General features: G+C 39.5%; 1 protein-coding gene across 2 annotated transcripts in view; it reads left to right on the top strand.

Moving 5' to 3' along the window:
* Nucleotides 1-24,553, top strand: part of mtd (mustard) — a 952,680-nt gene that overhangs the window by 351,645 nt on the left and 576,482 nt on the right. For both annotated transcript variants that reach the window (XM_067157991.2, XM_067157992.2), the window contains exon 4: nucleotides 14,337-14,443. In XM_067157991.2, coding sequence (XP_067014092.2) covers nucleotides 14,337-14,443 — 107 coding nt within the window. The remainder of the gene's footprint in view (nucleotides 1-14,336; nucleotides 14,444-24,553) is intronic.

The following is a 24,553-nucleotide window of genomic DNA, read 5'->3' on the forward strand; positions in this document are numbered from 1 at the left end:
TCCAGGAACAGGCGATAGCTTACACTGAGACCTATGGCAAGTACAACGAAAAATTGTCCATTTAGCGCTGGTTTGAAAAATAATAAACGCACAAAAATCGGTGGCGCATTTTTTCGGAATTTTTATATTTATAGTAGAATGACCCCCAGCTATTGCTAAGTCTAAAAAAAGAGTCTTGGTGGTGATACTTTAAATCAATTAGAGTATATAGCACATAATATTTCCAAACGTGTTGACTTTCTGATGTGACCTTCCAACAGTTAAAAATGTATAACTTACAGAATACTAGGCGTAAAACCGAGCTCGATAGCTGCAGTCGCTTAAGTGCGGCCAGTATCCAGTATTCGGGAGATAGTAGGTTCGAACCCCACTGTCGGCAGCCCTGAAAATTGTTTTCCGTGGTTTCTCATTTTCACACCAGGCAAATGCTGGGGCTGTACCTTAATTAAGGCCACGGCCGCTTCTTTCCCACTCCCAGCCTTTCCCTATCCCATCGTCGCCATAAGGCCTGTCTGTGTCGGTGCGACGTAAAGCAAAAAAAAAAAAAAAAAAACCTTGGCGTAAATCACTGAACTCAGGCGACATCTATCATATTACATGCGAGAGCTGTCCGCCTCCGTAGCTCCCGGGTTCGATTCCCGGTACTGCCAGAAATTTAAGAATGGCAGGAGGGCTGGTATGTGGTTCAAATGGAACACGCAGCTCATCTCCAACGGGGGTGTGCCTGAAGAGAGGTGCACCACCTCGGGATGAGGACACAAGTTCACTTTAGATGCGAGAGCTCAGGAAGACGATACAGAGGTCTAGTAGTATAATTTTAGCTTCTAGATGGAACTTCATGATTTTTTTTAATATGGTCCTAAACTTTTGACCGGTACTGTAAAACTTAGCCATTCGATTTCAAATCGTACGAATCGCCTTTATTTCTTATGGGCATATTATATCTCGGAAAAAAACCAAACGTGCAAACTTGTCAAAATCCGCCCTCTACTTATAATCCGATGTCGGTATTTTCATAAGACACAAGAGTCAAGTGGAGCGTGGACAACCTTATCGCACCTTTCCGCTGACGGGCGCTGTCGGATTACAGTTTATGCCACATACGTAGTGGAATTATCAGTCTCTCTTCAGCGAACTAGGTCATCTGTATCTTATCCTCTTAACTTGTAATTACTATATGGAAGTCAGGAATGAATCCTCAACGATGATTGACAGTCAGTGTAGCTCTTGAAGTCTGCTGGAAGATGCGATTGTGATGTGCGGTAGGTTTACTAGATGGGCGAAGTTATTATTTTAAAAACCTTTTTCAATGGATGTAACTTTGTTCTCCAGTCTGTCGAGGATACTTGTAAAAAAAAAAAAACACGTCATAAGACAAAATTTAAAATATACTAAGGGGGGAGACCCAGCTTAACACAGGGAAAATAGGCCAATATTCATTCGACTGTTATATGCTACAAACGTAGTTGACAAATGGTGCACATAACCCAGCATTGGCATGCTTCAGAGCAATCAGAAGCAACTGCAATAATGTCAAAATTCTAATTACAACATTTCAAAATAAAATGTTTAAAATTTCCCGCCTTTTTAACGGTTTCCTTCATAACTCCCTTACTGTTTCACGGATAATTATGAATTTTTCAGAGTTTCCTCCCATAGTGTTGTACTACAATCAGTACCTCATTCAGATCAATGAGCTTGAAATTAGATTTTATGTAACATATTTATTTACAAAAATATTATTTTCTGGTGCTCGGAATAAAAACCCAACAAAAAATCCGAATTACAGTCTATGTTAATGATTGAGGGTCATTTTGTACCTGGAGTTTTGATACACACTTTAAAAAAGGAAAAGTACGAAAATTCTTATAAACTTGGAATTTATAAGGGAAACAGTGATTTATTGTTCAAAAAGGCGGGACATTTTGAACATTCTATTTTAAATTATTAATATTACTAAAATTCTGACATTATTGAAGTTTATTCCGGTTGCCAGGAATTGTCAACAACAATTGTAGCATATTTAACAGCTATCGTTAGAAATCACCATCCCTAAGTATGTAAAATTTCCACTGCTCAAAAACGCTACGCCTTCGAATTACCCCACCGTAAACCCGGGCCTATCTCATTTGGAAGGAGAAGTCTAAAAGTTTAGACCGCCGAGATGGACGGGGAAGCAGTGACAACAAGCGGCCGTAATTACGATCAGCGCTGGATTCATTAAGGGTGGGAAAAATATAACCAATTATAAAGGGTAGGTAGTGGGTAGAGGGGTAGGCGGTCCTTAATTAGCTGAGATTACACCAGGACCCTGCGGAGACTGAATGACCCAAATGACGAGCTAACTAACTCGGGAATGAGACAATCAAGAAACGGTCCCCAAGCTTTATTTCTCGCACTTCCGCTTCGCGCTCGCCAGCATAGTCTCAACCTGACTGAAGTAAATCCTACTAAGTTCCATTAAAAGTGTGTGGAAGGAAGTGTACTCTTATCCCGCATTACAGTTCTGCTATGAGGTTTGTATAAACACAAGGGGTCGACCTGTTGGAACTCCTAGAATTTGTTACTCTCACTACGTTATGAAACGAAATGGCGTATGGCTTTTAGTGCCGGGAGTGTCGGAAGACATGCTCGGCTCGCCAGATGCAGGTCTTTTGATTTGACGTCCGTAGGCGACCTGCGCGTCCTGATTAGGATGAAATGATGATGAAGACGACACATACACCCAGCTTCCGTGAGCGGGCTGGACGATACATCTTAGTAGCCAAATTAGTTCACATTTTAACCTGTTACTACTCAAAGGAACATGTCTGTGAAGACCACAGTAAAGTAGTGGAAAAGCACAATTTTTGGCTTCGTAATTGGGAAAGAAATATTTATTCTGCGTGGATAAAAAATATCATGTGCAATGAATGACTATTGCAGAATGTTAGTAGCTTATTAGTTACTGGTTACACTTCATGGTTAATTTTTAATAACGGGTTATTCCTTGCGATGATATTTAAAGCTGAAAATTCACCCGAAGATGTCGGAAGGTTAAACACAAAAACTACTTGTGACATGAATGATATTACAGCTCTTAACCACAGTATTTAGATAAAGTAGACTACAATCATAATATTTGGAAAAATAGTTTCTTGTAGGAAACTTCCAAATATTGTTATTTAGATTCTCTCAAATTATGTCGAGTATTTTATGGTCTATTTTTTATAAGTTAAGAGATACATTCATGTTGGTAGTTCCCTATTGGGACAATTGCACACTGAACTAGTGTACTGAATTTCATTGGTCTATCATAAATATTTACTGAGATACTGGATTTTTTTACTTTGTATTATTCTCCTCTAAAAGTGTATTTTTACAATATTAAATTTATTGTTTCTGTAACCACTAATCACAGACAAATGAAATTGTTACTATTTTAGTGTGCAATTATCTTAAAATGGACTGTAATCATGAATGTAGCTCTTTCATTTATGACAATGAGGCGAGTAAAGTTTCCTACAAAACTCATGAAAATTGTAATATTAATACTTGAACTTCTTCTGACAAAACTACTATTTTACTTGGTTGGTGGATCAGCAGAGGTGAAAGGTGCCGGGGTGAATGGGTCTAACTACCAAATCAAAGTTAATTTTAAAACTGTAACAAGGTTATATTTTCTTTCCTTTTTTTTATTTTTTATTTTTTTTTATTTTTAGAATTTCAAACTTAACAATCATTCACTAAGTGAAGACAGTAATATATCAGGTACAATGACAAACTAGAAACAAGACAAGAAAGATCCCAATTTTAGTGATTTTTACACTCTTGTGCTGCGCGCCCCTAGTTTTACAATTTTGAGCTCATAGCTCAATTTTACCAAAGCACAAATTTTAGTGCAAGGGCAGAAATCCTCTAATGCCTGGAGCACATGCTCCAAAAATGTCAATGTCAAGCCTCCCAGAGTCACCTTTACAACACTTGAAAAGAGCTGACACGCTCTCAGTTTTTCAAGCCTCTTCAAGGCAATACCAGACTTTACAATTAATTGCCATCAAGGCACAACTTACAAAAATGACACCGGGGGGAATCTTGTACACAACCTACTGGGCCTTAACGAAAAAGAACAGGTTAAGTAAATGGCCCGAAATACCAAAATGAATGGAGGCGTGTACTTGCACTCCTAAATACTCATTCTAAAACCTGAAATGAACTAGGCCGATGTAACAGGGGCTATTCCCAAACTATGGAGGTGACTCGTATAAGAATAATTTAAGACATTACAGAAAGGAAGAAAACCAGTTACGAAACGTAGTCACCTCAAACCAATATGAAGGGGAGCTCGAGAGGGTACAGCACTCTCTATCCCCGATTTACAGTTAAAGATTTTATGAAGTTTCACATAAGCCGGCAAAAATTACATATTTAGAACAGCAGGTAACATGGAAAAGTTTCGGACCTATCCCTCGGGTTAAACTGCGGAGCTGGCTAAAGGTGAAGATGTTACGTGGCCATACCTTGTCGAAGTACTGCTGCCTGATGAAAGAGGCACCTCCCGCCTCCTGCTTCACATACACACACTTAGTTAGATGTTGATCAAGTGGCCAAGAGACGTGAAAATCCGCAGTTTATAAACCCTCGGGGAAGGTTCGAGACCTGTCCTGAATAATCAAGACACACCCACGGCGTTTTATTGGTTAACATCAAAAGTTACACTCGAAAATCGAAGAGGAAACACGTGATTGGTTAGAAATTAATTACAGAAATTAGGGATTGGCTGAATTCAAAACAGGCGGAAAGAAGAGATCAATATTGCCAACTCAAAAATGAATTAATATAATTTCGTAAAGAACAAACTTGTGAATACAAAATTTCTTCCAAAAAAATTTTCACTTCGCACCAGGGTGCATGATCATAATTTTTGTAGTGACATCTATGAGAGAATGTCCACACTTCTTGATCAATGGAAAACAAAACAAGTTGAAATTCACACAGTACTGACAAGTTCATAGGCGCAAAATTACGGTAGTGACATATTGTGAGGAAAAGTTTAAGTAGGTCTAGTTCCAAGGTCAGTGTTTCTCCTGTAGAGGAGTTCTAATTGGCGCAAGATTTAAATGTGCGCCGTAGAGGTGTACCTCCCGGTACATTACTAAATATCGTGATTGCAGTCTGCTTCATACATAGATGCTGTGGGTCCATCCATCCATTCTCGCTGCAGCCACATCCCACGGTCTTCAGCAGTCCTTTTCATCATGACATAAGAAGCAAAACCCAGCTGAGTGATTAAGTTCCTGAGGTATGAGAGACGTGGTCTTCCTCTCGACTTTTTCCCTAGAACCTTTACTTCGAAGACATTCTGGAGAAAGGTGTAATGTCGTAGGACGTGTCCAAGAAATTTAGCTTTCCTCTGCTCTATATAGAATAAAATAACGTACGTTTCTCATTAACGTCATTGAAGATTCTGATATTAGTCTTTTGTCTGTCCAACTCGTCCCTGTCAGTCTTCTCCAGCAGCTGTAAAAATATAATTCATGTCGTGTCACGTGAGTAGTTTCCAAGTTTCACCTTCCGACAGCTTGGATTTAATTTGGAGCGTTAAAAACATCGCAATGATTAAAATGTCGTTAAAAATTACCGTGTGAAGTATAACCAGAAACTAATAAGTTAATGACAATCACTAATGTTCATATTGATAGATTTTGTCCATTTAGAATGAGTATTTCTGTCCAAATTGTGATGGGAAAAATAGTGATTTTCTACTACTTCACTATGATCTTCACAGATGTGCCTTTAAACATTCGGACCCTAGTAATTAGGCTAAATGTGCTGTCCAGTTCTTGTGTTCTCTTCGCCACTGTAAACTGCGCCACGTGTTAATGGGACATATGGTACTAGTCGTCCAGCAAACAGTAACTCATTGTAGTTTTATGGCATCGGTAAACCGCGGCAGTTAGTGCTATGCCCTTTTGGTCTTGTGCTATGTTACCCGATGTCTGATGTCCAATTGAACAGGTGCATTAGCAATATTCTGGACACATTCCTCGCACTACAATTCTACATAGTAGGCCTACATTAATGATGAGAAACATACAGGAATGGAACGTGCCGGCATACGACAGGAAACTCTTTATAAGCGGTGATCAAAATTTTCCATTCGACGGCCGTGCGGTCCTGAATCGGGATGCCAATCAGGCAAAATCGCCGTGAGCATTGAAGCACTCTTCCAAACAACGCAGCAGGTTGACATATTTTTAGGGGACCGAAGGGGTGATAATCGCATGGGGAGAGATCAGGACTATATGCCTCATCCACCGTCGCGTGTTTTCTGTCATGTATGAGGCTGGCCTCCCAGATCAACTGGCATCTTGTATAGAAACACGACCTCACGGAAGTTGGTGCACCATTCCACAACGGTGGTTTTCGACAGACATGATGCTCCATACAGTCTTCAATCTCCGATGGATGTCCACCGGTGTTTGACAAGTACAGATTAATAGGACCGTTGGTCCTGTTTGGACGCATTTGTTTTAACGTCGCTATAGTTCACGTGGCCGCACCTCGGCACGACACTACTACCACGTTAATCCCTTTGCCTACATGTCCACATACTCGCATCGGAGTCGCGCTACGTTGCATGTCCTCTGCAGCAACGCCCTCAAACGGAAACTTCTTGATTACGCCTTGTACGAAAATTGTTCAAAATGCCCTCCGTTAGCATCGATACATGCGGCTGCACTGATACGGCAGGTTGATGCATATCAGTGCTAACGGAGAGCATTTTTTTTATTTCATAGTTTCGTATGGTAATACCGGTAGGTTACGTTCTGTTTTTGTGTGTTTCCCATGACCAATGAGGTTGAGTTTTAGAAAATGAGTTCTAATTTCGAAACAAAACTTTTCCAGACCCATATCCATACAACATATTTTCTTCCTCTACGTGTCGGGAATTGATGCTGAAAGTTTAGCCTACTTTATTGTACTCAAACATTGCGCTGTTACGAGCTCTCAGGTCATAAACACCGCTAGGTCATATTTATGTGCTGCAAGTCCTTCCCCTGGCAATAATTCATACGATCTTTAGTTGGGTTTATAACAGTTGTCAATAGACCTCAGATTTTGCAAACTAATTTGGTTGGTAGGAAGTGTAGTCCAGTCCGGTCTTCCACAGTGTAGCGGGAGTAGGATGAATTTTTTGGAGTACATAGGCCGTGCCGCTAATACTATGCAAACCTCACAGCATAACCGTTGTGCAGGGTAGTATATATTTGTTACTCGGTTAAGTAAATTTGCATTCTAACCTGAAAATCCCGACTCTAGTTACCGAAAATGTTATGGTCCACATTTCGTCCCAGTAGTTATAACTAGAGTCCGGATTATTAGGTTCTAATAGGTTAGAATGCAAACATACTTTAGCCAGTAACAAGTATACCCTACACTGTACAACGGTTATGCTATGAGATTTGCATAGATATTAAGAGTACAGCTTATAGAACTCCTTGAATTGATGCTAGTCTTCCTACATTGTGGTACAACGGGTTGCATGACACTTCCTACAAACCAAATTACTTTGCATTCTAACCTATTACCACCTAAAAATCCGAGGTCTAGTTATAATTACTGAAATCATATTTAAATAATTACTTTAAACAATAGTGATTATTCGTGATTTTATCAAGATTATTATTCTTCACGATGAGACATGCTATGGGCCAGTTGTCAATTTCAATTCATTCTTTCTTAATGTTTCCTCCTCTGTTCTTTCAAGTATTCCTTCATCATTGTACTACGCATTATTCTTTTCTCCTCAGGCCACGTTGGACCGGGTTTCCTTTTCAGTCTTCCTTGGAATCTTTCCATTCTTAGAACCGTATGTTAAAAAATTCCTTTCCTTGGAATGATGCCGTGGTGTAGGGGTAGCGTGCCTACCTCTTACCCGAAGTTCCCGGATTCGATTCCCGCCCAGGTCAGGGATTGTTACCTGTACCTGAGGGCTGTTTAGAGGTCCACTCAGCCTGCGTGAATAGAATTGAGGAGCTAACTCACGGTGAGATAGTGGCCCTGGTCTAGAAAACCAAGAATAACGGTCGAGAGGATTCGTCGTGCTGAGAACACGACACCTCGTAATCTGCAGACCTTCGGGCTGAGCAGCAGTCGCTTGGTAGGTCAAGGCCCTTCAAGGGCTGTAGTGCCGTGGGGTTTGGTTTGGTTTTATTGGAATGATGCACATGATGCAGGTAGATTTCCATTGAGTTTTGTTGTGTACATTTTGTGGGAGTGCAAAATCACGTTTTCGGTTTCGTTTAAACCCGCAGTCAGTTCAGAGGTTCAGAAATAATATTGGCCCTAAACCTACCCAAGGACAGGTGGATTCTAAATATCAAATGTGCTAAAAATGTATCCAGTAGTTTTCAAGTTACAAGAACTCAGGCAAACTGGCAGGTAGACGCCAAAGCTAAAAATTATGCAGATGGGTATTATTGCACCTGCAACAGAACTCCACAAAACTCCACAGAACTCAAATAGTCCATGTACAGACACTCGGTCGTTGCAATAATATGTACTTATTTGCATAAAAGCGTCATATATTCCGTCTAGTTTGGATTCTTGTGGCTGGGAGTAAGTCTGACATCTAACGATCGGAAGGGGGTTGAACATCTGGCAGTCACATTCCTCGCTGATTCATCCCCTCGCGCAATGCAGGGCGGGGTAGGCAAGGCAGCAGAAAACGTGCCAAGCTCTGAGCGCCAGCTGGATGAGACAGTAGTGGACAGATCCTCGTGCTGGTGAAACATTGCACATCGACCACCGCGCCGGCTCGACTGCTGGGCTTATTTTATTTGACTCGCGGTAGAACAGGTACGTGTTACTAGAGCAGGGGGAAACGTTTATAGAAGCCTGTTGGAAAGGAGTTCGTCTGAAAAATGTTATTCACAATTAGTACAGCAAAGTCTGAATTTTGTATTTTACACCACCAAAGGAGTGGGTGGTGGTGGTGGTGGTGGTGGTGGTGGTGGTGGTGGTGGTGGTGGTGGTGATTGTTTTAAGAGGCAGTGCAACTAGGCAACCACCCTCTATATACATTAGGTATATTCGTCCCCGTCGTTTATTTAAACGATAGATACAGTCGAACTCGTTTATAGCGACATGGCGTTACAAACGAGTGTCGTTATAACCGAGATTCATGCTATCAGTTGAGTGAGGTGGAAAATGATTTAGCGCAAAACTTAATCCATAATATAGACAGAGGTGCCAACAATTACGGATTATTCGTAATTATTACGGATTTCGCCTCACGATTACCGCATTACGGTCAAAGGGCAAATTAGTTTGGAAAAGCGACATTGTTACGAAAAAAATTATACAGAATAAAGGAAAGGAGGAAAAATGAATCTTTCCGTGCATTAGAACTCAACCTTCCTCGTTTGTGAGTTGGCAACGATACTTCAGTCGTCATTCCCTTTTGCTACCCGTGAGCGTTGTGAAATTCATTGTGAATGAAAGAGCTCTACTCTGCTGTTCTTCACTATAAAATGTAATGTTGTATTATTGCAGTATTAAGTGTGTCTAACAGAAGCTCTCGCACAGAAAAGACTTCTGGTCTACAATAATCACACCTACACTGGAATCGCTTATTGTTCAGAAAGTGAGAATGTCCTCACAGGGGGAAGGAAACTTCAAGAAAAGTCGTACAAAAAGGGAAACAAGCTACGAAGAATGTGTTATGACAGAACTAACTGGTTATGTGCAAGTTGTATTTTGTACTCTGATATATTTTAGAATACATTTTTGTTGGAAAGGGCAAAAGGGTGCCATTATCCAGAAGGGGTGAGTGTTCTTTGGATTTGACTCGAAAATTTTTCTGAGGGTATGGATGGGGGATTACTGAAAAGCCATTTCAAAGGTTGGCCCCTCTGCGCTTTTAATAAAAATGAGATGTCTGTCTGTTGGTTCGGGGTAGGCTCGAAAATAGCTGGACAGATAGAGCTGAAATTTAGTGAAGATATAGCTTGAAATGCCTAGTCACGCAAGGGATAATTCGATATTGATATATTTTACCGTTTCGAACGAGTGGAGTATTTTACAGGGGTGTGCATCAAATTTGGATTAATTCTTGTCTATATAAAACTAAAATAACGGGTAAACGGTTGGCCCTATCGAAAATGGAGCGTACCTTTTGGGCTTTAAACTCCATTTTCTTCAGACTTCTTGTGGTTTTGGCTCTGGTCGCCTTCGCTAATAGGCTTCCCGTTTCGGGCCCGAATCGTTATTCGTTTGTTAACAGCCCAGCTGAAGAATGAGCGCTCCATTCTACGGTAAGTGTTTGCAGGCTACAGTTGTATTGTTGAATGCTAAGCGGACTAATTAGGATTTGAGAACTGATGCGGGTTATAATTTATTTATTTATTCAGCCATTTTCATTATCGTGTCGTATTTATATTCCGAGTTGTCAGTAGCGTGATTGAAAACTAGAAGTGGGGGGGGGGAGGCAAAAATGTATTGATAACAAAAAGTAACAATGTCTGAGAGATTTAGCGGGGTGTAGTACTACAGAATACAGTGTGTATCAGAACTATACCGACAAAAATGAGGAATGCACTTATTTTTACGTTAAAAACGATGGAGCAATCTGATTGGCGGAGAAAGTATTTATGTTCGCGAAAATAAGGGAAGGGTGGGGAAGTGGTAAGTGGGAGACAAAGGTAGTGCGCGACACACCACACTTCCTGAACAAAGTTCAAAGGTCATTACTATACGGTTGTGAACTGTGCATCGAAGTAGGGCGGCGCATATTGAATATAGATTCTAATCAAACCATTCGGTGTATTGCTTCCTTCATTCAGTATTTCATTCCGTTTACAACGTTGTAAGTGAAGGAGTACAGAATCGTGGGCGGCAGCATGGCATCTTCGAGCATATTAAATAATAAAGAACGTTACTGCGACCGACAGACGGGAGGAGAAACTATCTCCTGCATTCCTTGACTAACAAATGTGTCGTAATTAGTGTTTTGTTGTACATTGTGTGTGCAGTTACGGCTGTTTAATAAACAAATTTTGGATTTTTCCTGTAAGATACGAGGACAACCCTGCGCGAGTCGAATGAGGAAACTTGTGCATACGCGCAGAACATTCTCTGTCGCCGTCATAAACCCCACTTCCCCTTCTCTTCCCTGAAGCACGGCAGCAATGCTCTGCGACGAAGGGAATATTTTTGCCAATGTTACCCGTTTGCCAAGTGCATTCGTCAGTCTATCAGTCTCAGTCAATATGTCTGTTCAGTTCTACCTCCACTACTTGCTGTGGCACTGTGCAATTCGATTAGCCGCGACGAACGATATTTTGTGCGTATTTATAATAATTTTGTTAATAATTAAATAAATTAAAGGAAAGATTAACTAAAGAGACGACGGAATTTGTTCAAATTGCTTTTTATTTATAATTCCTAGTTTTAGTTGGCTAAAGTGGAATAAAACTGTAATTTGTTTTCCAAAAATTGGTGGGTGACTGCTCTCTCCCCCCCCCCCCCTCCCTCCGCCGCCCTAAGCGCTGCCACTGCGAGTTGCGTTTAAAAAAAATATATATTGTATAGGTTTAGGATACATATTATTCACACTTCATTTTCCGTCGTCATCTAGAAAACTGGTGCTTCTGTCAATGCCAGCGTAAGTGGCGTGTGCTTGAGTGTCGAAGAGGCATAAACTATGTTATTTATGTATCCTATGAGAAGGTCGTTAATATTATCTCTTTCAATTTCAATCCTTGCTCTTACATTCGCAAGGAGAACAGGTATCTTAACTAGTTTGGCTTATTTTAGAATGGATAGTCGCTCAAAGAGCATAAGCAGATCGTATTGTATTTTCTCGCATTTAAGATGTTATTCGAGTTAATTTTAATTATCACCGGGCGAGTTGGCCGTGCGCGTAGAGGCGTGCGGCTGTGAGCTTGCATCCGGGAGATAGTAGGTTCGAATCCCACTATCGGCAGCCCTGAAAATGGTTTTCCGTGGTTTCCCATTTTCACACCAGGCAAATGCTGGGGCTGTACCTTAATTAAGGCCACGGCCGCTTCCTTCCAACTCCTAGGCCTTTCCTATCCCATCGTCGCCATAAGACCTATCTGTGTCGGTGCGACGTAAAGCCCCTAGCAAAAAAAAAAAAATAATTTTAATTATCAAAATATTGTTCGCTTTCGTGTGGATATCGAGAACATATTTTTAGGTTCGAATAGGAGGGCCATAGGGAAGTTTTTTCTATTTAAAGTAAAAATCCCTAGTTCTAAACCTTCAGGCAAGCAACTCAATTTTGAAAAAAATCCTCGGAATATGAACTACGAAATTTAAGTAAATAAAATATAATACAGTATGAGAATATATTGTTTATTTATTCCTAAAAATTACAGTCCTTTTCTTAATCATCCTCATCCGGTCTATTAGATTAGCAGTTTGCCATTTTCTACCCCTGCGAGCGCTTATGTGAGTCAACACATAGTTTCACTTAAGCCCGTATAACTACATTTGGCAGGGACATTTTTCAACAAATCAAAAACCGCCTGAGTGTTTTGAACCAAGGAACACATTACAGAAAGAACTATGTAAATAAGTTAATTTGGCTAGGATTTGAATCATAAATAACACGAGTAACGACACAAGCGATTTTAGGCTACTTTTCTGAGAACTTCATGTAGGCCGGAAGAGATTTTTGAAATGTGTTTTTCTTTAGTTTGATAGAGCTATTCAAGACTCACAATTCGAAACCTTTCCGGGCCCTTTAGCCCTTCAACTTTCGGCACACCGAGCTCGATAGCTGCAGTCGCTTAAGTGCGGCCAGTATCCAGTATTCGGGAGATAGTAGGTTCGAACCCCACTGTCGGCAGCCCTGAAGATGGTTTTCCATTTTCATACCAGGCAAATGCTGGGGTTGTACCTTAATTAAGGCCACGGCCGCTCCCTTCCCACTCCTAGCCCTTTTCTCTCCCATTGTCGCCATAAGACCTATCTGTGTCGGTGCGACGTAAAGCAACTAGCAAAAAAAAAAAAACTTTCAGCACAATTGATAAAATTGCTTAATTTTATGTTCTTGATGTTCTTGGTAGTATGGGGACCTCTACTGGGTCTGCCAGGAATTGTTTTCAACATTAAACGACAACATAGTTACAACAAAAAGCAATGTTGGAGCTATTTTTCGACATAATCACCAGCAGAATTGAGACACTTGTCATATCGTGCGATCAACTTTAGTATGCCGGTGTCGTACAAGTCTGCCGCCTGAGAATGGAACCAGCGTATGCCATTCGTCTTCAGCTGTTTGTCCGTGTGAACATGCCGAGAGGACAGGCATTTCTTGAGGTGCAAGAAAAGATCAAAATCAATGGCAGCAAGATCAGGACTATACGGTGGATGATCAAACACCTTCCAGCCGAATTCCTGCAGGACAGTTGCTGAGCGCCAAGCATTGCCATGGTCAGCACAACACTTGCACTGAGCATTCCACGCCCCTTGTTTTGAATGGCCCATCGCAATTTCCATAGAAACTTGATCACAAATCGAACCATTTTGAAGAGCCATTTCGAGCCACTGCTACTACGCTACTGACACCAGATCTGTCGTGCATGCTCGTATTTCCCGGCTAAATATATTTACTTTACAAGAAAAGAAAAGAAACAGGGAAACTTAATTTATGGATGGCCTACGCATTTTTGAGAGAAGTAAGTTTGGAAGAACTCTTATATCATGTCGTTTTTCTGAGCAACTGTACATATTTGTTTTCAATCCGGAAATTAAAGTGCAAATTTGAAGAGCATATATTTTCAAATGGAGTTCCTTTCGGAATTTCCGAAGACCAGCCTGATGATGATGATGATGATGATGATGATGATGATTAGAATCCGGATTTTTGGCATTAAAGAGTTTAGTACCCAAACTCACTGAAGCGATTAACAAGACTGCTCCAGTCTGCACAACGGTTATATAATGATATTTACATGAACTTTAGGAGTGTAGCCTTTTAGAACCCCTAGAATTTATGTTAATCTCGCTACATCACGGGAGATGGGGTAGTCTACTCGTCCTGCTAACCAAATTACTATGCATTCTAACCTATTACTGCCAAAAAATGTACGTATTGTTTGTGAACCCACACCCTTCTGCGATGTATCCATGACATGTTCTATTCTAAATGAGAAATGCAGTTACCGAGTTTGACCATATTAATCAATTTCTTTTCTTCTCTCTCAGGATCAAGATTATCGCCGTGAGCTGTGATTTTCTCTGGAAGTATTTATTTATATCCTTGTGCACTGCTCATGAATGAAAATCTCCATGGACTTATTGTTTTTGTTCTTTTCTTTCCATAGGAGCAAGAGTCGAAGTGTGGACCACGGATTCTCGGCCCCATTCGACTTGGACTCCCTAAGGAGCAAGGTGGAAGGCCGATTCGAGAGTGTGGATCGCTTGTCAAGAGGTAAGTTATACTTCTAGTTCACTGTGGTAATGCTTAATTTAGTTTCCATAAGGAAATGGTATGCCGATCTGTATAGCAAACCTGCATTTTTGAGGAAGGCAGTTAAAGCAGGGCTGGACAAATCCCCTAGGTGCCCGGTCGCCACGGCGACGTAAAGAAATGTGTAGCCACCTGTAAATTTCAAATTTTAACTGCTCAATTCCGCGCTGGCCTCTCATCGCTGGGTTCCATGTTTCAAATCCCTGTCGCTCCATGTGAGATTTGTGCTGGAGAAAGCGGAGGCGGGGCAGGTTTTCCTTCCATTCCACCAATACTCTCCAGTATCATTTCATTTGATCTGTCAGTCATTAATCATTGCTCCAGAGAAGTCAGACAGTCTTCGGCAAACGGCACAATTCCTATTCTCCCTACTAGATGGGGGCTTCATTCATTCCATTCCTGACCCGCTCGAATGACCTTCGTTTTCAGCTGCCCAATTCCAGTTTGATAAAAACAATTTTTGGACTTTATTTTCACTCCGAAAATAGCAACGTATACAAAATTAATTTGGTGGCATTTAAACAACTCGACAGTAAAACTCTTTTCTTTCTTGTTGTTGTAGTTGATGATGTTACTGTCTTCTCCCTCTAGCTTACCTAATACGAATAGTCTACTGTTTAGAAACGATTATAAGCATCGATTACACTTGAAGATTGACTAGAAACGATATATCTCGTAATCGGTCGTAATTATGACATCGACAAGTTAAACCTTCGCTTTTCGCCGGTCTTGGAGCCAGATTTTCTCAGTTATTTTCTTTGCGCACTGCACTAGTGCAATAAGCTATGCTTGAGGCTTAGTACACTTGAGCCCATTAAATGAAGTGCTTAAAGTCGTGAATGTGATTTTAAGAGTGATTAATATCAAGTGACATCTGATTAATATTATAGACATAAGGAAGAGATTTTAATTTTTTATGTCTGGCGCCTAAGAAACGTTACTGGCACCTACAATTGCTTCTCATTTGTCCAGCTCTGATTTAAAGTACAAAGTACAAAGCAATTCGAAACTTTCATTTACGGTCAATTTCAGCAGTATGGACCTTGGGTCTGCAAAGGAACTTCTAAATGTTATGTATGATTGTAATGAAATCTACAAATATCGAATAAGATTTCCTTCTGATGACGGTTTCCTCACAATCCGAAAAACTAATAAAAATTAATGTTTGTTTGTTCGGGATAGGCTCAAAAACTGCTGGACCGATTATACTGAAATGAGTAAGGATATGCAGGTCCTTACAAAAGTTTGACACATACATATCTCATGAATATGATTCTTGTCCTTAAACTTTTCATTTGAGACAAACAACTTTTTACAGAGAACTATGACACATTTAGAGGAACATTTTCATTAAAATATCACTCTTTATTTTAAAGTTATTAAATATGTTTTGGGCCGATGACCTTCGATGTTAGGCCCCTTTAAACAACAAGCATCATCATCATAAATATGTTTTTTATAATAATTAGAAAGGAAATAGCTACTTTTTAATACTTGAGGAGATCTGGACAGTACAATGTGGGGAATACATTAAAAATATTTGTTATGGAGAAATACAAATAATTTTAGGATATTTATAATTGTAATAGAGCAACAGAATATTATTTTTCCATTAAAATAATTCCCCCCCCCCCCTCGTTTTATAGCTCAAAATAGAACCACGGAAAGCGGTCATAAAGCAAACATTCCTTGGTCTGGTCTGGACAAGTGACCCCTCAAGTTACCGAGATCGTTTGTGTGCTACGTTATAGTGTGGATAGGCTCACAAAGAAAATTTTAACCGTATCACTGGAAATGGAAATCGTCGTCATTATAGGTTCTGCTTCCGGCAGGTCCAATCATAGCTGCGACCTCCATATCTCTCGATTTTGCGTCCTTTTCTTCACTTCAGCATAATCTTCCTTTCTTTTTCTAATGGTAATAACCGATATCGTCTACTTCCCCTTCCTCGTTTTCCTTTCATCATCCCTCCCATTGCTACTCGTAGTAAAGTATTATGTATTAGATTGTGCCCTATCCAACTTTTCTTCCTTTTTTGGATTACGCCCATCATGCTCCTCTCTTCTCCCAGAACTTCCTCATTTGATATTTTATCTTCCCAGCTTACTCTTTCAGTTCTTCTCCAAATCCACATCTCAAATGCCTTTATTCCTTCCTTAATGTCCATGTTTCACGCCATATAGAGCTATACTCCATACGTAACACCTTGAAAGTCTCTTCCTCAGATCTTTCTCTAGTGGGCCATAAAACAGTTTTTTTTTCTTCTTGTTGAAGCTTTCCTTGGCTAAGGCAATTTGAGCTTTTATGTCTGTTATAGAGTGAAGGTCTGCAGTTACAATACCTCCAAGATACTTAAACTTATTCACCTGAACTTTTTGTTTATACTCAATACATACTCTTCACGCGTTTTGTTTAATTCTCTCGGTATTTTGCGGAGGTCCTTTACATTTTCAGCTATTACTGCCATATCATCAGTCAATCTTATGCATTCAATTTTCTTGGGAATATGAGGAGGAAAACCAAGAAAAGTGCTAGTACGTCCAAACGCCCTCCTTAGTTGGCCATAACGAATCAAGAAAGAAAGAAAGAAAGAAAGAATGATATTTTAATGAACATTTCAGCAAATGTTTCTTTAAATATTTTCTGGTTCCTTGTAAAAAAATCGCATGCCTGAGACCAAGCGTTTAAGGACAGTAATCATGTAATATTCAGGTGTCTTTAAACTTTTGGTAGGACCTGTAGCTTGAAATCCCTAGTTACACAAGGGATTATTTTGATTTTGGAACTAGTGAGGGATTTTAGCGGAATATCTCCCAAATTTCGATAATGTTTGCCCTGTATAAACTAGAATAACACGTACACCATGTCGTCCTGAAATAAAATTTTCTGGAGGAAAAGAGATCCATTTCCTTCGTAACAATAACAATGTTTGATAAAATTCAGCTTTCTTGTGTTTCTGGCTGTGACCGAATTCTCTGATTAATAGGCTGGTAAGTACGGCTCACGTGAAGTCATGTTCCTCATCATTCGTGTGAAGTCGTCGTTAGTTTGTTAAGAGACCAGCTGAAGCATGAGTGCGGAAAGTGTTTGGAGCTACAGTAGTATTGTTGAGAGTGCTGACCGTGCTCAACCATATTTGAGAACTACTGTGGGCTGTAGTTTATTATTCATCCATTTTCAGTCAGTGAGCGCAATTTATGTATCCGATTAGAGGGTCGTAAATATTGACTAAAACAGCGTATTGTAACACATACAAATGCATTACTTACTTATTTGCTTGCCTGCTTGCTTGCTTGCTTGCTTGCTTGCTTGCTTGCTTGCTTGCTTACTTACTTGGCACTATAGTCCTTGAAGGACCTTGTCCATCACTTCTCTCCCCCAGTCGTCTCTCGAAACTGCCACCCTTCTTCAGCTCCGTATTCCTAGTCTTCTAAAGTCCGCCTCTACATCGTCCAGCCATCGTAATCTTGATCGTCACTCGCTGTTCCTCCATTCGCTGCACATGTCCCAACAACCGTAATCTTCTAACCTTCATATCTGCAGTTATTGATGGATTCTTATAGAGTTCATACAGCTCTTTGTTGGTCCTAATTTTCCAGCCACCCTTCTCGAATACTCCACCATAAATCTTCCTCAATACTTTCATTTCCATGCATACAAACTATTTCTAATTTGTTGTGTAATTGTCCATGTTTCCGATCCATACATAACTACAGGTTTAATAATCGTTCTATACACTGTCAGCTTCAGCTGACTCGATATGTTTGACAATCGCAAGTTACGGAAACTATAATAGCATCTGTTGTCTGCCGCTATTCTTGCCTTTATCTCTACTGGTACTACATTATCTTCAGTGACTATTCCCCCCAAATACTTGAACTGACTTTCTCTTTCAAGTACCCGCCGTGGGTGGGGGATCAGACGAAGAATACACCCACGGTATCCTCTGCTTGTCGTAAAAGGCGACTGCAAGGGGCGACCAAGGGATGATCAAATTATAACCATGAGACTACTTGTAATTAGTACCATCACGCAGGATACACCATGGGTCGCTCTTACTTGCGGGTAGTACCACTATGTTAGGTACAAAATAGGTTTGTGATTAGTAGCGACAGTGTGTGGCTCAGGATCCATTTTACAGTACATGTGATTCGTACCCCTATATGAGCAACACCATCGGATGAGCGACACGATGGTTCTGTCTTACCTATGCTTAGTACCCACTATGTGAGGAACGCCATAGGTTTGCGTTGCCTGTAAATAGCGAAACTCCATAGGTCTGGGTTACATGTGCGAATTTCATTACCTGTGAGTAGTACAATAATGTGTGGAATACCGCAAGTCTACACTACTTTTGAGTAGTATCGCATTTTCCTAGCGATAAGTACCATTATGAGGGGCCGATGACTTGGATTTTGGACCCGTTTCCACTACAAGCATCATCGATTCAGTATTGTGCTTTAGAAGCAGTCCCTTGGTCACTAATACTATTGTTTAACGCTAGTTTCTGGGAATGTGGGGCATTTCGGGTCGGATCCACCGATTGTTTTAACTTCATATCCATCCAGTCATTCTTCGTCCTCACGTTCTCGAATTCTGGTCAGTGGAGAAATGTGGATTCTTAAATTGTCGTAACATTTCGTCTTATTTCGTACCATTAGGGGCCGATGATCTAGATGTTATGCTCAACTAAACAAGCATCACCATCACTCTTTCAAACCCTTCAGACTGCTTTGTGCTTCTCCACCTTGTTTTATTTTTGATGTTGATCATATATGCTGTTTTCTCCTTATGACCAAAACCAATGCAGCCTCTTCTCTTTCGAAAACAGTGTATGTCTCGAGCAGATACTTCATATTCCTCCCAAGCATGACTATATCGTCTACATATAAAAATATAAAGCGTGATCAAAAAATTCCCTTTTGAGGGCGTTGATGCAGCGGACATGTAGGCAAAGGGATTAGTGTGGCAGTCGTGTCGTGCCAAGGTGCGTGCGTTAAATGCGGCCACGTGAACTATGGCGGCGTTGTTACCAAATGCGTCCAAACAGGACCAATGTGCTGTTATTTTGTTCTTCGCTGCCGAAGGACAAACACACGTGGACATCCATCGGAGATTGAAGACTGTGTATGGGGCAGCGTGTCTGTCGAAAACCACCGTGCGGGTCGCGTCTGGACACAAGATTCTGGTCAATCTGAGAGGCCAGCCTCATCCATTATGGACAACAAAAAGCGGCCGGTGGATCTTCCATGCGATTAGCACACCTTCGGTCCCCTGAAAAAGGCCTTGAAGCGTAGACGCTTCCTGTCGGACGGAGATGTGCAGCAGGACACCGTGTTTTACCACACGGGGATCTTGAACCTAGTGCGTCGGTGGGATGAGTTCCTCAGTGCTCACGACGATTTTGCATGATTGGCATCCCGATTCAGGACTCTACGGCCGTCGAACGGAAACATTTTGATGGGCCCTGATACTTGTGTGCCACCTTGACTTAAACGCCTTATTCCTTGCACAAAATCCCTTCGAAGAACGTGTTATAATATCTATGTGACAATTTTTTTATGATTTCTACTCATGGCTCGACTGATGATGTCCCGCTAGGGATGAAACGTTTATCAATTTTAATGTAGGATATTAATAAAGACCCACCACTCATAAAAAAATTGCAATAGAAACAAAAAATCAAAATTGTAGATAAATTTAAATATCTGGGAGAAATCATAACATTCAACCTCAATGAAAAGCCAACATGGCATAACAGAACAAATAAATTGACCAGAACACAATATGTTACCAAGAATACCTACATCAAAAAGGACCTGTCAATAGTAACATCAGAGAAAGAAATCGGAAATCTGGTTGGACTTCTACAGTACAGAAGCGATGATGAATGACAAATGGAAGGAAGCCACCTACGAGTTACGGCATGTATCAACAAGGCTTGCTGTGCACGGTTTTCAGTTCAAACTATGCTCCACGACGAAGTATCACTCGCCAAATGAGGGATGCATGTGTGCTTTGTGCGGGAAGCAGTGTGATCGCTATCTCGTACTAAGGTGTGAAGGAAGGAAAATTCCTCTAATTAAGTTCTGCATTGAATGATTTTGTTTATTCTTTGTATATGGCAATTAGCTGCAATAAATATATTTTTAACAGTAACAAAATTAAAACACTATAAAACAGTCACTCAACCAGAAATAACATACGCAACTGAAACTATCTTCAAAACAACCAACACTGCACATATAGACAAAATACTCAAGTAGACAGAAGAATCATTAGATCGTGCATCAACAAATCATACCAAAAAGATGGACACTGGAGAGTAGCTTCTAATGAAACAGTCTACAAGGAAATAGAGCCAGTAATTAGCACAATCAGGAAAAAAGCATTTCATTTTTTATGGACATCTAATCAGGACACCAGAGAACAGGATCATCAGGAGAATAGAAAAAATTATGGAATAGTAAGTGCAACATTAAATGGATTACAGAAATCAAGGAAGATATGGATGAACTACAAATTACAGTGGAAGACCTAAAAGAAACAAAACCGACAAAATCAGGAAAATCACAGACAAGCAGACCAGAATCAACAAACAGACAATAGGAAAGGTGATTTCCGATGAAGAAAGAAAGATGGGATCGGAGAGAATGAAATACTGGGCTGACAGGAAACTGAAAAATTATTTGTTGTCTAGAGTTGTCCAATGAAGGCTATAAAATGTAAATAAATAATCAAATAAATATATAAATAAATAAATAAAGACCCATGTTGTATTTTAAATGTGGAATACGTTACAAGAATCGCTAAAGTGATACAATACGGGCTTAGCACAATGAAATTTATTTTATGTAATAAAAATTTATGGTCAAACTTTCAGTACACATTCCTCTCACGTAGAACAAAAAAAAGTTATATGGACCTGGCTTCAGAAACGATTTATTTCCATGTTAGAACTAAATTTTCTAATTCTCTACATAGCCCATTAATGATGGGGAAACACACTCGCATGCTCCCTAAGACGGCGATCAGTTCCTTCAAAAGCCTTCTTGTCGGGCCACCTTTATTGTGGAGATCTCTCCCGATACAAACGTTGAGCGGCACGGTCATTACCGTTTGCTAATCCATACATCAAATAGGCATCTGCGAACTCCACATCTGTGTACACTTCCACTGTACCGGAAACCAAGTCCATGACGAACAAAAGTAAACACTTACGTGTTTGCCAAGTCCACAATGAACACTAAACAGTTGATACTACGTTCAGCAAGGCAATGAAGTGAGTCGCATGTCAACATTTCCTTCGGTCAAATGGCAAATGCTACACAGAACGCTTGCGTTATTTTAATAATCGAATGAGTTTAAAATATAATTCAGTTGTGTCTCATAGAATATCTGGATGCGTCATGAATCACTTTTTCGGTTTAAGTATGTCGGATGAAACAAGCGAATAGATGAACTATTATGAAAAACAGAAATACGCATTTTTCCAAACGTATCTCCAAATGTTGAAACTAAATGAGTGAATCCGTTGTATGATCACTCCAATAATTGCAGGCGAAGGCTTACCCTAACCCGCAATACATTCCGTACGTTGCTAAGCGACTACCACTTCCATTAATTTCTGATATATGTGATTTTCATCCTTAGTAGTAATATTGCATGCAGCCATGTTTGATTACTACCTGTCAAGCCAGAGAGTACATTTCCTCTAACCACAAAAGAATACTATTCTCTGCTAGATATTCTTTGATTCTCTGACTTTCACCAGATTCCAAATATATTCAACAAATGTCAGAGCGTTCCTAATAACTTACATGCTCCTAAGAGAAAAAAGTCTACGTACAAACAGACCCCATCATGACATACGCCTTAGACATTATCTGGGAACACCTATCGAAGGATAACCCAGCTACACCAGAAAGAGTGAAGGTTGTGTATCTTAACTGTCTTAATAACATCATTTTTCATCCGATTATATCGAAAGCATTCACTATTCAGTTACCCTCATTCATTCGAATGCAGTTCCGGATGAATAATAAAAAATAATCTAATATAAAAATTCACTATTAGATTGCCTCATTGATTATTTATTTATTGACTTTAGCAGTGGCGAAGTTAGCGCTCGTGGCCCTCTCTTACACTTAACCACATAATTTACAGACAATACATATATAAAAGAAATGTACCATTCCATTATAAAATCAAACATACATACATTATCATAAAGACTGTTATGCCTTTCAGCGTTCAGTCTGCAAGCCTCTTCGAATTTACTAAACGTCGCCACAATCCTCTATTTGCAAGTAGTGCTGTGCCCTCATTTAGTTCTATACACCAAAATCGTTAGAAACTGAGCCTAACCATCGTCTTGGTCTACCTCTACTTCTCTTACCCTCCATAACAGAGTCCCTTATTCTCCTAAGTAACCTATTCTCCTCCATTCGCGTCACATGACCCCACCACCGAATCCGATTTATGCGTAGAGCTTCACCCATAGAGTTCATTCCTAAATTAGGCTGTATCTCTTCATTCCGAGTACCCTCCTGCCATTGTTCCCACATGTTTGTACCAGCAATCATTCTCGCTACTTTCATGTCTGTTACCACTAACTTATGAATAAGATATCCTGAGTCCACCCAGCTTTTGCTCCCGTAAAGCAAATGAAAAAACAAAATCAAAGGTAAGCTAAAAATTACAGATTTGGACAACATATATATTTATGAATATACAAAGCAAAGTTAAACAAATAAAATAAGATGAAGTAAAATAAAAGAACTCCGGAGCATAAAGGTAAAAAGGAAGAGACAAAGTCATAATGAAAAAGTAAGGTACAAACTGAAAAATATAAGCAATGCACAAAGAGAACACAATACGTAATAACGTAAATGGAAATATAAGTATGGCCATAAAAAGTGATCTATGTACATGAGTGAGAAGCTAAATATTATGCACATTTACACAATAATAATAATAATAATAATAATAATAATAATAATAATAATAATAACCACAATCACACAACCTATCATTTGTCACCATACGCACGAAACAATCACTCGAAACAATCAGCGGTATCGAATGGAGTTTCGAATGAATAATCGAAAAATATTCGATTGAGAAATGTAATCGAATAATAGAAGAAAATGAAATAATCGGATAAGCGATTATTTTGTATTCGATTATCCGATCACTACTTTGAACATTCCATGTGAGAGTTGTAGAAAGTGAGTACTAAACTGTTTTGTGAAGTGGGACTGAGAGGAATTTTTCTTCAGTATGTACAACAATCATAGGCCAGAAAAATATACATATATAAAATATAAGTGAAAATGAATTAGCAACAGTATATGTTGATCAGTAATGTCGCTCACGGTCTTGGCTAATAAATGAGATGTTCACTCTCTCCTTCCAAACTGTAGAAATCGTTGAGTATGATGCAGCAAAATCCTTCGCGACCCTGACGTTTGTTTCTCCATTTCGTATTCACAATATCATTTGCGACTTTTCTCGCCCTTTGTTTTGTGACATCGTCACAGCGATTCTTGTCTAGACTATTTAACACACTGATTTGAAATTTACAAGAGTTTGAAAGTAAGCTTTACATTTCAGCAATCCCCAAACGCGTAACAAACAAAATTCAACATTTGGCGTTATAGTAGATACATTTCTCCGAAAATGTGATAAAAATACGTCCTTTATTTATTTATTTATTTATTTATTTATTTATTTATTTATTTATTTATTTATTTATTTATTTATTTATTTATTTATTTATTTATTTATTTATTTATTTAGGATCAGCATTAGCGTAACGCTGAATTACAAAGATCCGATCTATGTAATTAATCAAAAATGAAAGATATTTAAATATTTACGAAGGAAACATATGTACACAACAAAAAACTGCACAATCCTATATAATAGATTTTTACATAAACAGCGACATTAACAAAGGAAAATACGTTTACAGTAAATACAGGAGAAAAAGCACGAAAGAACAAGAGGGGAAAATTAATTTATGTGATAAATATGACAGGGGGAAGAAAACGATACGAAGATGTCTAG

Source organism: Anabrus simplex, chromosome 14 (assembly GCF_040414725.1).
Source record: "Anabrus simplex isolate iqAnaSimp1 chromosome 14, ASM4041472v1, whole genome shotgun sequence".
Classification (NCBI taxonomy): domain Eukaryota; kingdom Metazoa; phylum Arthropoda; class Insecta; order Orthoptera; family Tettigoniidae; genus Anabrus; species Anabrus simplex.